Source organism: Netta rufina (assembly GCF_964035555.1).
Source record: "Netta rufina genome assembly, chromosome: 1".
Classification (NCBI taxonomy): Eukaryota; Metazoa; Chordata; class Aves; order Anseriformes; family Anatidae; genus Netta; species Netta rufina.
The window spans coordinates 111,331,685-111,345,791 of record NC_140123.1 but is presented as its reverse complement, the minus strand read 5'-3'; the positions used below and the strand labels follow the sequence as shown (position 1 = coordinate 111,345,791).

General features: G+C 38.6%; 1 protein-coding gene across 1 annotated transcript in view; it reads right to left on the bottom strand.

Annotated features, from left to right (window-relative positions):
- The window catches only part of GABRR3 (gamma-aminobutyric acid type A receptor subunit rho3), a gene marked incomplete at both ends in the record, with an annotated part of 28,589 nt that extends 16,587 nt beyond the window's left edge, over positions 1 to 12,002 (bottom strand). The window contains 2 exons of the mRNA XM_084286831.1: positions 4,423 to 4,535; positions 11,875 to 12,002. Of these exons, the coding sequence (XP_084142957.1) occupies positions 4,423 to 4,535; positions 11,875 to 12,002 (241 nt within the window). The remainder of the gene's footprint in view (positions 1 to 4,422; positions 4,536 to 11,874) is intronic.
- Positions 12,003 to 14,107: the final 2,105 nt, after the last annotated feature.

Sequence of the window (14,107 nt, the reverse complement as noted above, 5' to 3'; positions counted from 1 at the left end):
CTCTGATCCTCTGACAATCTGGAATAAAGACTATGCTTAATTGTAGATTGGGATGAAAATTCTCTAGAAAGACTGCTATGGTTTGATCAGCTAAATTGTACTAAATCATTTTCCATCTTTCTAATATGTACAACCTTTTACAGGTTGACAAAGCAGAAATATCCAATTCTAAAATTTCTTTAACTCACCCACCAGTAGCATAGGGCCTGACAGGTCATTAAGATACAATGGAAAAGAAAAATAAAGCTGTTATACTTCAATATATACATGTATATTCGTATATGTATATATACACATAGAGAGAACTACTTTTATGTAGTGACAGTTAATATGTGGTTCTATAATCTCTAGATTGCAAAATAGTTCAGAGAGCTTGTGAAAGAGTTTTAGGAAAACCAAAGGACAGAGGAGTAAAGGAATGATGATTTTTAAAATGACAATGCTGATTTTTAGCTCATGGAGACAGAACTCAGGAAACCAAGAGCTCAAAATGACTTCTGCTAATACACTGAAATAAGAATGTTAGGAAAATAACACTATATAGAGAAATAGATGCATAAATATAGTAGAAAATAAAGTAATTTTAAAAGGTTTCTAAGTGTGACTCACGCTAACACCTCCCTCAATGCATAAGGTTTTGGCTGTCAAGACAGCCTGCATGGTGCTCCTCAGATGTGAGCCGCTAGAAATCTCAGCACAATGTCTGATACTGGCCTGTGCTCATCTTTTCTCACTGAGTTTAAAATATGGAGATGATCATTCTGAGTTGTGTTGTCAACATAATTTAATTTCTTGTTTTTTCTCCAGTCCAGACTTGAGCTATCTTCTCACAGATTATCAGTTCACCAGGCTACTGAAAAATCAGCTGAGGTACTTTAGGCCATAGCCATACAAAGATACATGTAAGTCATGAAAAGATCTGACTTTGAGTATACTGACAGTTATTTGTTTCCTTTGGTAGTACTTATACAAACAGTCCTTACCACAACTGATGACCAGTACTATACCATTGCTGGTGGAATTTCTCAAGCCTTCACTATGCTCATCTACAGGAAACTTTAGTGCTCTTTCTTCTCCTTGGCCTGCAGGAGGTCAGTCTGCTTGGGTCCATCTACCAGCGACTTTCAAACAGAAGAGGACCATGACAAAACAAACAACCCGGGAGCCTGGCTTAGGGAGTAAATGCAGTGTAACAACATAAGTTTTCATTTTTTTATCTTAAATAATATTTGTATGTACTGAATAGATTTGCTTCACTCAGCCTCACTGTGTAATGAGCTGCAGACATAGGAGCATTTCTACAGCAAAAATGTAGAAACAGCTTGCTAGCAGCTTGCTGATTTTGCTTCATGCTGACACAGTATGCTTCTCAGACTTAGATCTCTAATCTGTTAATAAACAGACAATGTCAGGACTAAATTTTAAAATCAGCAGAGAGTCAACTTATGCTTGTGCAGCTGGAATGTCATTGCAATCAACAGAACAAAGACAAATTACACTCAAATAAATAAAAGCAGAACTGTGGCCATTTGGTCAAAAAATAACCTTTCATCTCCAAAAAGCAATGATATATTTTCAGGAGAATGCAATCAGCCATGTGAGCAAGGTCACAATTATTTCCAGTGACACTGCAGCCAGAAGCATCAGTGTTCAACAGCTCTACATTCATTTCCCCCAAATCTTTTCCTGTGCAGATGTTTGCTCAGTTTACAAACCAAATTCAGCATGTGTTTTCTCTGTCTTTCCTTTTTATTTAATTATAAATACTAAAATCTCTGGGTCCTATTATCTTCCTCATTCACTTTGCATGTGTGGGGCTAAATGAAATTAACAAGCTAGATTTAGATTTATGAGTTCCCTGAACTGAGGAATCTCCAGCACGTTAAAAACAGCATAAATTTTCCAGCTGCTTCTTTCCTCAAACTGGTGCAAAGGATGATTGACCTTCTCAGGGAAAGGGGCACAGTAGAAATTAACAAAATCTGTCATTACAGCTCAATGACACACCAAGGAAATCCCAATGAGATATAGAGGAGGGAAAAAAATTGTCCCTCTTTGAAAGGTAAAGAATAATTTTAAAATACTTGTTTTTCACTCAGCTCTTTTGACCTGTTTTGTTTTCTTTCTTTTCTCCCATCAGTATCATAAAATCATGCATTGTGCTGAGCTAAATAAATCATGCACTGTGATATGTTGCAGATCCAAGCCCTCAAAGAATCACAGTACTGAGATGCTATTTTATGTTTGATAAAAACAAACCCCAAACCTCATCTGTTTAAATACATAAAGCCACAGTATTGTAAGTCTTAATGCAGTTCAGAGCCATGCTATGGCTGTGGGTACAGTGTGAAGAAGGGGAAAGTAAGCAAAGTCCTTGTTCCCTAGCTGCGCCAGCCCCAGGGCATAAGCTGTACTGAACATGCTGTGAGCCTTGCTGGTAGCAGTGCCCACCTTGTGAGAAGGGTATATGTGACTCCTTCCAGTCAGTGCCTGGGCAGCAGGGATATCTCTAATTTCATCTTCTGTAGCTGCTTCCTTCTATTGCACACTTACTCATAGTGTCTTTTAGACAAACAAGTACTCTGCTGTCAGACAATAATTCTGGGTATGTTATTCAGATTCGTGTTTCAGATGGTTTTGTCCTTTGATGAGGTTACATTTGCGTGATAACTCTCTGTCACGCCTTATTAACCTGTCTCTTCTGAAAAACAAGTCATTCTTTACTGCTGTAACATTATTGAAATCAATGGTAAGACAGGAATAATGCAGTGTAAAATTAGGATCAATACTCATTTCCCCAAGACTTTTCATTGTGTGCTGTAAAAATGTTAATGGATCCATGTTATAGTCTTAAAGAGATTGACACATAAATATTCCATTTATTAAGAGAGTCCTGAAAATGTGAATGTGTGTGAACTACTGGACATGACTTTTAAAAGTGCCACCTATGCCACTACAGCACGTGGATAATACAAGAGCAGCAAAGCTGATGCACAGTTCTGCTGAAAGCTATTTCTGGAAGACGGGAGTGCAGCTGAAATCGTACCCATGGCAATGTGATTATTAGGAGGCCCGTGCAATGAAGTCAGTGGAAAAACCACAGCTGGCTTCAATGGGAATTGAAAGGGCTCTATGACTAGTCATCTGAAAATAAAAGGACAAGGGGAAAAAGCCTGGTACAGATTTTCTGGGTGCAGAAAAATCCTCACTGCCTGTGGAAAATTACAGCTGCCAGATCACAGGGTATATTCTGAAAGCTGCTTTTATGTGCATCAGAAGTATTGCTTTCTGTGATGATCCAGTGATAAAGTACATCCTGAACTGTTGCTTCTTTCATGGTAATGCTGCTTCCTTTCTGAGATGATACTGTCAAAAGTTTAAATTCCTTGTGTGACAAAGCAGGTAATAACAGGAAGATGTCCAGAGTGACAGATATTAGGTTAGACAGGTTTTAGGCAAAATGCAATCCTAACTTTTGCTGCCAAGATGCAGACATAACTCAACTACTGTTAAAAGTCAGGAAAGATTTTTGCTCCCTGACAAGCCAACATTTCTAGAGTAATGAGAAATTCTTTCACATTCAACCAGTGCATCCAGAGAGGCTTTTCTTACTTCAGGTTTCTCCCTCCTGGCATGCTTGCCAAGGCCCAGCACCTGGTGTCAATAAGAACAGCTCCACAGGCTTCATCTAGCCTCCTAGATTTATGCCTTTTCACACAGCTGATAATTGCTCCTCATATATTTTATTTTGGCTTCATAATCCAGGGCAGGTGGGTCTATTTCTATGAATCATGAACGCTGAACTGGTGATGCAAAGACACAGTCAAAGCTTAAGAGTAGGGCAGCTTTCTAATTTTACTTTCTATGAAGGAGAGCCAAAATCAAATCTAAACTGGGAACATCCCATTGATTGGGATGTTATCCACATGCAATTTAGTTAAATGAAGAAATAATCATCATAGTGCCCAACAACACAGAAACTACATGGTAATAAACTGAAGGCCTGTGGTTAGCTATTAAATTTTGTACAGAGCAAACAGATTTAGGAATTCATAGGTCATTTCAATCTCTCAAAACAAATCTGATGACTAAGTCATTTGCTAATTGCTACTAGACTATGCAGTTTCCAGGGATACCTTAATCACTGTGCTCAAAGAATAGTATTCTAATAATATTGCTTTTTTTAATTAGTTCTGAGCAGGAGACAGTTTGAATGGTTTCTCCTATTGATATGCTAAATACAAAAAAAGTGCCTCACCTTCAATTATTTCTAGTTTTTTCTTTGGTTTCTGGAGTACGAAAGAGGTGAGCTGCAATTAAAGCTGTCATTCAATTTTAAATGACATTGCCGGACAGAGTTTAAGTAACTTTCAGATAGAGAATGAAGAGCTAACCAGCACAGCACTGGCACCTGCTGCTTACCTCCAAATCCAGGTCTCAGTGCAAAGTCATGGTCCTCTATGCGAAGAAGCTGCTCAGATTTAAGTGGCCGTACTTTGGTGCTGTCAAGTTTCCTCATTTTAATTTCTCGTTTGCTATGTTAAAAAAAAAAAAAAAAAAAAAAAAAAAAAAAAAAAAGTAAGAAACTTCATTTTTATTCCTGCCTGACAGAAGGCTAAATGAAGCAGGGACTCAAAAATCCTGGACAGTTGAACCTACAGTAATAAGGGAAACAACTGTGTTAATAAAGTTGGGGAGATACATATTGGAAAAGGTGGATAAATCAGGTATGAGGGCACCCAGGTTCATGAGGAACACCTTTTACATATAAGAAATCCCTTCAGAGACTTTTTCTATCATTATATGAGAAATTATAGCCAAATGAAAAAAAAAAAAAAAAAAAAAGGTATTGTTCACATAACTTCTTTCAACACAGACTTGGAAATAACACCATGAATCCATATTTTTAAACCACTTTGTACATTATCCATATTACAAAGACAATTACACTTTTTATCATAAATCTTTTTCTTCTTTCCCTAAGACCTCAAATGAATCAATAATTTTTCTGAGGAACTCTGAAACTGACAGTCCTAGATCCAGGAACTTGGTGTTTGAGATCCTCACAAACATCCATCAGTTGTGGCCAAGTTATATGCTAACTTGTAATTTCCCATTTGTTTGTTGCTCATTAGCTCACCCCTTGTTTGCTGCTCAGACACGCAGTATTTCTTTGCATCATAGATGTCCTGTCTCTGTGTTTTTTTCTCATGTCACACATGACCAAGTTTCTGGGTAGCACAGAGGAAACACAGATTAATCTTTCTGTTTGGATGCTCTTAGTAGGATGCCATGAATTCTGTTTTTCTTCTTAATGACTGCTGTTAACTCTCTTCCCTTTGCAGAACGTACTGCACCACATCCCAAATTCCATGAGGAATTTTACTACCTGAAAAGGGCATTTATGTGCTGGGCCTGCATCTAAAATGAACTGCAGCTGCCCATCACAGTGTGGCCTCCTTTTTTATTTTTCCTGTACACAGAAAGTACGCCACAGACAGCAGGGTGGTCTTATCCTGAAGTATTTGGGTTATAACACAGACAAGATATGGCAGCTGAGAGACACAGACTTTTCAAAGAATCTGTTATCTTGCTTCTGCTCTGATGCTTCCTTCAGTCTCCACTCCTTGTATGACCTGCTCTAAGTGGCAGGCTCCAAGTAATAGCAGAACTAGCCAAACCTCAGCTGGAGCATTGAGTCTAGTTTTGAGCTTCCATTTTATAAAAGGTGTGGGAGGATCCCAAGGAACCAGTGCTGTTTAATTTGGAGAAAGAAGACTGAGGGAACATATCACAATCTTCTGAACACATAATGAGCTTTTACAGGGCCTTTTGTTCCATATCCACTCCCAGACAGGATGGGTAATGGCAACAGGGGAGATGTGGTACCTCCTGGTGAGAACAGTGAACAGATTGCCTGGGGAGGTTTTGAGACTCCTTTCACTCATGCTACACAAAAATTGGTTAGACAGATATCTGTAGGAATGTCTTAAACACAGCTACTTTGCCACAGGCAAGGGAATCTCCTTAGAGATCATTTTTTTCATGCCCTCTGTGATTCACTGAGACTTTGCAGCCAGTGACTGTAATTGTTGCTTTAGACTGAATGATCACAATTTGTTCTAAAGATTTGCCCTGTAGCCAAGCACTGAGTAGGAGGAGGTATGAGATACCTTAGGATAAGGAGCAGCTGTATTTACTTGGGCTCCCTCTCCCCCTTTTTAATTAATGAAGGTCAAGGAATTACAATGCTGTGTCACAGGGATGCTGCAGTGTCACCAGCTGTTTGGCTATTCAGAACCATTAGGCTTGACCAAGTTCACCTACCTGCGTATTCTTGAATGTCTCCAGCAGCATTGCCTGAACCAAATTATCTGGGCAAACATCCATCAAGCATTTCAAAGAAAGACTTCAGTTCCCTTGGAACAAAATTATGTGGATGCTAAAATGAAACCTCACACTTCAGAGAATTAAAACAGCTGTAATCAAGCCTGTCTGTGTCAGAGCAGCACAGGCAGTAGAAACAAACACCTGCAATACTCCACAATAGGAATGCGGGGAAATTCTGCTGCTTGGGAACTGGTATAGGAGGAAATGATGAATTATGTTCAGAAAGCCATGGCACAGCTAAAACAGTTTGGAAGCACTAGGTTATTTGTTATCAAATGTGCCGAGAAAGATACCTGTCTGAGGCTCTGATGATTTCACTGGAAGAAGCAAGCTAAAGCTATGCTACATTTATTATAACTTCTTACTGGAAATAACTAGGTGACTGAGGAAAATGTTCCCTAGTAATATCAAGAAGTAAAATATAAGCAACCAGGGCAGGAGATTTCTTCTTAATAAGCCTCTGAAAAGAGATGCTATGGGATTTTGATATTCTTTCCGTGTTCCTGTATGAGCACAAAATAAACAAAAATGTTGCCTATGTGAAAATCATCTTTTGTGCCCACTTAGTTGAATAGCATCTTCAACCTGATGTTGTATATACAAATGGTGGAGTAACTGTAATTATTTCTAGCTGCTATCAGAAGTAGTTGTTCATAACAAGGCAAGATCTTGCAGGAGTAAGAAGAGAAAGTACAGTACAGAATGTACTTTCATTACAAATGTGTGCCATCTTTTCTTCAACACCTTCCTTTGGCAGATTTTTTTTAATTGAAAAGGAAAAAAAGCTTACATGCGGAAGTATGTGCTCATGGTACTTGGAATTAATTTCATGGACACTGGTAACATTGCACATGTAAAGGTACCAAAAATTTTAAAAATGCCATTAAAAATTCTACTTTTTTTTTTTTTTTTTTTAAATACACTTCTGCTTCACTTCTTTTTCTCCTCACTGCCTGCTTCTCCCACCTAAGGCTAGGAAGTGTTCTCCAGCAAATATTCCTTTAACATCAGCATCTGGACTCCAGATGCTGTTCCTTGGCTAAGAGTTAGAGTATTAAATTGTCCTCACTGCAGCATTAAAGTTATTTAACTGGTGACTCAAAGGGAATTGCATGCGTGTATTTGTTTACTCCCAAGAAATCCTAGACCCATATCTAACTATTGATCAGTACCACAGCATTGTGAAATCATCAGCAGATGTTTTCTTGATTGCTTCTTCCCATGGGGCCAATTCCATTAAAAAGCAGAAGAGACAGAGCTAACCAGAGTAGGTCTCAGAAAAGCTTCTCAAGGTCAGTCAAGACCATAGTGGAGTGGCAGTTGCCAGTGAAACATTTTTCAGTCCCACAGAAGCACAGCAAAGACCTAGATTATATTTTAATATAATTAAAATGGCACCATGGCCTCTTTATCATGCAGCTTTGGCCAGAGCACCATAATCTGGGAGTCTAAGGGTAGTCATTGATTCTGCACCCTCATTGTATGGCAGACATCAGGCTCTGGTGTTTGATAGGAAAAGCCTGCATGCATCTGAGGAAAGAAAATCTCTCTTTACCTGTCTGGGGTAGTAGTAATAAATGGAGATCTGACAGGTGGCTTTGTATTGGCATTGATCTGGGCAATGGCAGAAACAGGCTTGTCAGCCTCAGTGAAGCACATGCTCAAAAAACTACTGCTTCCAGTTATAATAGCTCTTTCTACAGCTGTATTCCAGGCAACATTTTACATTATGCAAATGAAATTGTAGCCTATAAATTCCAAAGGAGGTCGTAAAAATCATTTGAAGTGTTTCATATCACATAGGGAAGACACCCCTTCTGGCATTTATATAGGAAATTAATGGAAGCACTAACTCTTCAGATGAAAAACAAGTGAGATACTGTTTGGACGCTTCGCTACCCAGTACTGTTAGACATTGGAACAGGCTGCCCAGGGAAGTGGTGGAGTCACCATCCCTGGAAGTCTTTAAAAGACATTTAGATGTAGAGCTTAGGGATATGGTTTAGTGGGGACTGTTGGTGTTAGGTCAGAGGTTGAACTCAATGATCTTGAGGTCTCTTCCAACCTAGAAATTCTGTGATTCTGTGATACTGTTACATGGACTCGTGGCTCAATGCCTTGGTGTCTGGCAGAGCTCTCAAACAGCAGCTAGTCACTGCCTACAAAACCAAGGGAACCAATTCAGAATTCTTTAATAACAGATGAATACATGGCAGGTTTTTAAGGACAAACTTAGCTGCTCTTAGCTAACCTTAATAAGTAACAAGGAGTGAAAGGTGAAAGGTCTGCTTCAGGGAAATTGGATCATTTCTGGCTGAAGCATTTAACCCCATCATGCCAACAGTGGTGTTACATAACCAGTGGCATTCAAGGGAGCAGTGTGGTTAGTATGCCATCTGTTTTTTTGTTTGTTTGTTTGTTGTTTTTGTTTTGTTTTGTTTTGTTTGTTTTTAACTTACCAGATTACTGAAAGTTTACTCTGCCTCAGGGAGAAATCAGACAAGTTCATGGAAAAGAAATCCACAGAAGGTCACTAAAAATGCAGAAATTACATCGAACTCAGGAAGTTTCTGAGGAAAATATGATGACTGCAGGATGGGGGACTATTAGTGGAAAATACCTTTCATATTCGCCCTGTCCTTATTCTTCCAGACTTGTGCTTACAGCCACTGTTGGAAACAGGGCACTATCATACATGGGCATTCGGTAAGATCCGTTGTAGCTGTTCTGTTTTAATGCTCTGTGCTGCTCATGAGAAAGTCAAAAGCTTTGAAAAATCTTAAACTCACATCTCAGAAAGGACAGGTAGGAGTGGCTTTGTTTTCTGTTACACTAATATAGTATCCAAAATACCACACTTCCTTTATTACTGCAGTATGGAAGTAGAGGGAAAAAAAATCTCATCACATTCAAAAGGAAACTAGGTGAGTTTATGAAAAGGGTACTCTGAAGGACTGTTTTGTGGAAAGAATACCATGAAGGACCCTAAATTTAATGGCTACAAGGTTCTTTCCAGTGCTGTGTCCCTAAGATACTCTGACTACTATCAAATCAAAGGTAACCAAAAGGTAGAACTGCAGAAATCTCATTCCCGGGAAGGTATCTGGAGTTATACAGCACTGTGATCTCTGAAACTTTTAACACACTTATCAAATTTTGAAATCCAGAAAAAAGTAAGTTTTTCTTTTTTCAGTTCTCTCTCTCTTTCTCTCTCTCTCTGCATTTCCAAGAGTTCAATAACATCAGCAACATGCACTGTAAAAATGCCTAATATTTGGATAGTCAAATGTTTTGTTCTTTGCTTTAGGAAATGGACCATGAGAATAATCTCTTTCTCATGTACTTTTGGTTAATGCTTTAAAATCTTCTTTACAAGAGAATGCAGACAAATAGCTTTGGAGGGAGAATTGGGTTACTCTATTAAACCAGTGGAACTTGTAGGTTAAGTAACATTTTCACATGGGATTCTTTCTAAAAGGCCACCCATTTAACCAAGGCCATCTGTCAGCTGTGTCCCTAATAACTCTAGGGCTGGCTGAAAGGTTTTTCCCCAGAAAGAAAAAGAGGAAAGTCAGACCCTGGTGCAATGTACTGGAGGATAATGCTGCCTTTAGAAATAAAACCAGAGTTAGAATCAAACAAAGAGAAATTAAACGTATTTGGATCCTTTCCACAGAAAAGCTGATTTGCAGCTGTTGAGCTTTGGGATCTTCTTTGGCTCAGATTCTGCAGTCTTCTTCCCAGTTCCAAATTTTAAATCACAAGGGTCTAGGAAATGAAGCTATGAAAGGCTTTGCCTTGTGTAAAGAAAACTGCTACCCTATTCAGTGTTAGTTGAGAACATGGTGCTGCCATTCCTCCTGTTTTCTGTTCTGTTAACACATTTCTGCAGCCTGTCTCTCAGGCCTGGCCTGTGGATCCATTTGCAGGTATTAGTAAAGATCTATGAAAATGTAGAGGATACTGTGCTAATATAGTTACCGTCATCCTGTGGCAAGAGGTCAGCAATGTCCAGCTATTGCAGAACAGGATAAATGCAAATATTAGCATGCATTTCCCTTTTACCACTAACAAAAATGTATTAGCTCAGCTAAAAACAGACCTTCTTTACCCCTACAGCACTAAGGAGTTATTTTATTCTGTTTCTCTTTGATTCTTAGCTGCTTCCTGAGACTAGTAAAGACCTTATTTTGACATTAGTTCCAGTTCTGTTTATTTTGTTTTATTATTCCAAATAATCATGCACTAGCATTCACTCTAAAACTATCAGTGTTTGAAACGGTCTGCTGAGTAGGCATTCTTTTCATGAGCTTTTGGCTTAGACTGAACTTGATCCTATGACCTTGAGGTGAAACCTAGAAATACTGAGCTATATAGCATCTCCAGGCACTTCCATTGTGTCACTGGGATATTTTCTCTTGCCTTCTGTTGCTTAACCATGATTTTAACAAGACACGTGAGGACTCAAAGATATGTCACTGCTGGAATATCACATAAAGAGTGATACAGAAGGTAAACAGCTGTATGCCTGCTACAAAGCATGTAACTTTAAAAACAGCTTAACCACATCAGAGGAGTCCAATTATGTTACTTTTCCTCAATAGGTGATTAGTATGAACAAACAATGAGCTCCCCTGCCCATTTTAATAGGGTGTCAAGGACAGGGAAAAGTTTAACCATTGCATCACTTCTCCTTCCTTATAGCGCTACTTATCACACTATTTCCTACCTCCCAACAAAGAGAGATTTTACTTAAACTATGACTGGTAGTCAGTGGTCTGCTTACATGTTATGAGATTGATCTCGAAACACATTCAGAGGCCTCACACGGAAGATGTGAAATTGTATTTGTTGTAAAAAGCACAAACACTTTGCAAAGAAATTTATATGTAAAAAGCTTTGTATCACTATTCCTTTTAAATGAATTACTTGATTAGAAAGACTAAGAACAATTTCCCTTCCAACATCTAAGAACACAGGCATATTCCAGAACGGGAGCACATTGTGTCATCACTAAAAATAAAGTACAATTCACCTCATTTAGTGCCATAAAAATGTCTTCTGCATCTTGACAGTGTAGCTACTCTGCTGTTTAGTTAATGGAAGTCACTTTCAAGCATTGGCATCAAACTGGAATGCATTTCTACTTGTTGTAAGGGAAGCGAGGACAAAAATACTCAGTTCATCACAATAGTAGTCTGGTATCACACAATTAAAAAGAGCTGTGTAGGGGTGTGAGTGTGTACATGCCTGTGTATACATGAAGCATACATGAAATCACATTATGAAATGGCTAATTATGAAAAAGCTCTGTCAATTAATAGTTTACCATTTCTGTTTTGGGAACACCCTCTACATGTATTATGCATAGCATATATTCAGAAACTGGCAAAACAAGACAGTGAACAAACAGGGTGCATCAAAAGGTTGCTGACAGACAGCACCAAGTTTATCAGATGAACACAGAGAGAATATATTGCTTACCTGTTATGTTTTCTTAAGAATGAGAAATGTTGCCGATGATGACGATGGTGATGCTGACTTTGAGAGCTGTGTAGCACTGCTGTTGGCCACAGGCAGGTGAGGAGCAGAAGTTTCATGACCAGGACCATCTCTTCCAAAAGAGAAATGCACCTGATCAGCCAATCCACCTTGCTGACTTTTTATTTTTAGTGCTTTTACTGTTTAGAAACAGCATATCACACAAAGGATGCATGTGAAGCAAGGCATCACTGAAGACAGAAGACACAGGCATCCCAGTTCTGATGTCCTCTCTGAGTTCCCCTCGTACTTTGGCAAATCATTAAAATTCCTTGAGCTCTACATTCCTGTGGCATCTGCTGTCATACCAGAAGCACCCTGCTTTTAGAAATGTAGTAGATAGAGCAAATTTTTTTGCCAGGCTGCAGCCTGATCCATTGCTTCCACTCTTTCAGCATAGGCGCATATTTGAGTTCTCCATCACTCGCTCAGTAACCTCTTCAACATAGCCTGTGCAGGCAAAGTGATGTCAAACATTTAATCCCCCTTAAATCCCACAGAAAACCATACAAAAATCTGCTTTAATGACAAAGGTCTCTAAATTAATCTTTCTTTCTATGTATGTGTGTATCTGTTCAAAATAATTTTCTGTACAGATCAAGCTCTTTCATTAACTGGCTACATTGCATTGTCTTCCCAACCATTAAGATCATTTCTGATTCTGTGATCTGCAGTAGAAAGCATTTTGTCTGTAGATACAGAAAGCGTAATATCATGGAACATGTCCAGCCTACAAATGAAGTCTTGTTTCAATACTCCCCATTAACATTTGGAAATACTGACAATCTTTTTTATTTTTTTTTCCCCTAAGCTCTGCAGCTATTTAATTTATCCTAAATATACAAGGCATGTGCACATATAATATCTACCACCCCTAATGTTATCTTCATTTCTTTTAGACTGCCCTGCCTGTTCAATGGCAGACTGAATTGCAAAACATTAACAAAATGTTGCTTAAGAGATAATTTAAGACTGCCAGCTTCTCCTATTAAAAGTGGTAAGATTTCTTTTGGACTTCAAACTGGGCAATACTGGACACACCTTCTTAGCTGACACAATCAATTTATCCTTTTAAAACCATCAGCAAGTTCAGTAATTATCAAAATTGACAGCATGTGTTAATTTATCTACAAAATGAGAGAGATGAGATTGAAAGTTAGGGAGATGGAAATCCCCAGCCCCTATCTGACAGAAGTAGAAGTAATTCAGGTCTCCCAGCAGTAGGCTTCTTCCTGAGTCAGACAAACAGAGGGGGAGGGAAAAAACAACAACAAAATAAAATAAAATAAAATAAAATAATAAATAAATAAAACCACCCACCATTCTGTCAACTGAGACTGTTAACACCACAGCATAACAGGATAATCATTTTGTGATGTAGACATCTGCCTCCTCAGAAGTGCCTTGGGATTCTCAACTAACTTTATTTGGCCCCAGAAGTAACTATCAGATGCAAATTATTTCCAGGAGGAGATTACCAAATAATTCCTGCAGATTTTTTTTCCATTAGGAGTTGAACAGCTATCTTCTTGTGACTGAAAAGAAAAGAAAAAAAAATCCTTTCCCAATCAGTATAAAAATGTAACAGTGTTAGATTAGATCAACGGTTTCCAACCCCATTATCCCTCTCACTCTATGTTGTTCATGGTTTAGTCCTTTCCTCTTCACCAGACTCACAGAAGATCATTTGCAGCCTGATCCAGGGTTAGCCAGGTAGTGTTTCCAGCAGGTCTTAGTGTATTCCCAGGGTGGAGTTTCTAGAGAAGGTAAACATATATTTGGCTATGCCAGAGTATATAAGACATTTAACAGGTTCCATTAATTCACAGTACAGTTTAGAGGGAAAAGGAAAAATAAATAATAACTCTAATAAGAATTTATTCCAGGTAGAGATAATACTTGTTTCCCGGCCAGTTTGGTTAAACTGTCATCTCATCCAGCCTACATATATCAGAGTATCAGAATACCTGATTAAATCACGATAGAAAAAATACCCAAGAGCCTTTGGGTCCTCTTCTACACAGGCACAGGCCCTACACTAGTGGGAACAATAGCAGATTAGATAAAAACTTAACTACATTGCAGGCTGTGTGGCAAAGATGTTACTGCAATTCTGCGTGTTCAGCTATCTGCACGCTCCTCAGTGTTAACTCATTATCAACCATTGTCCTCAACC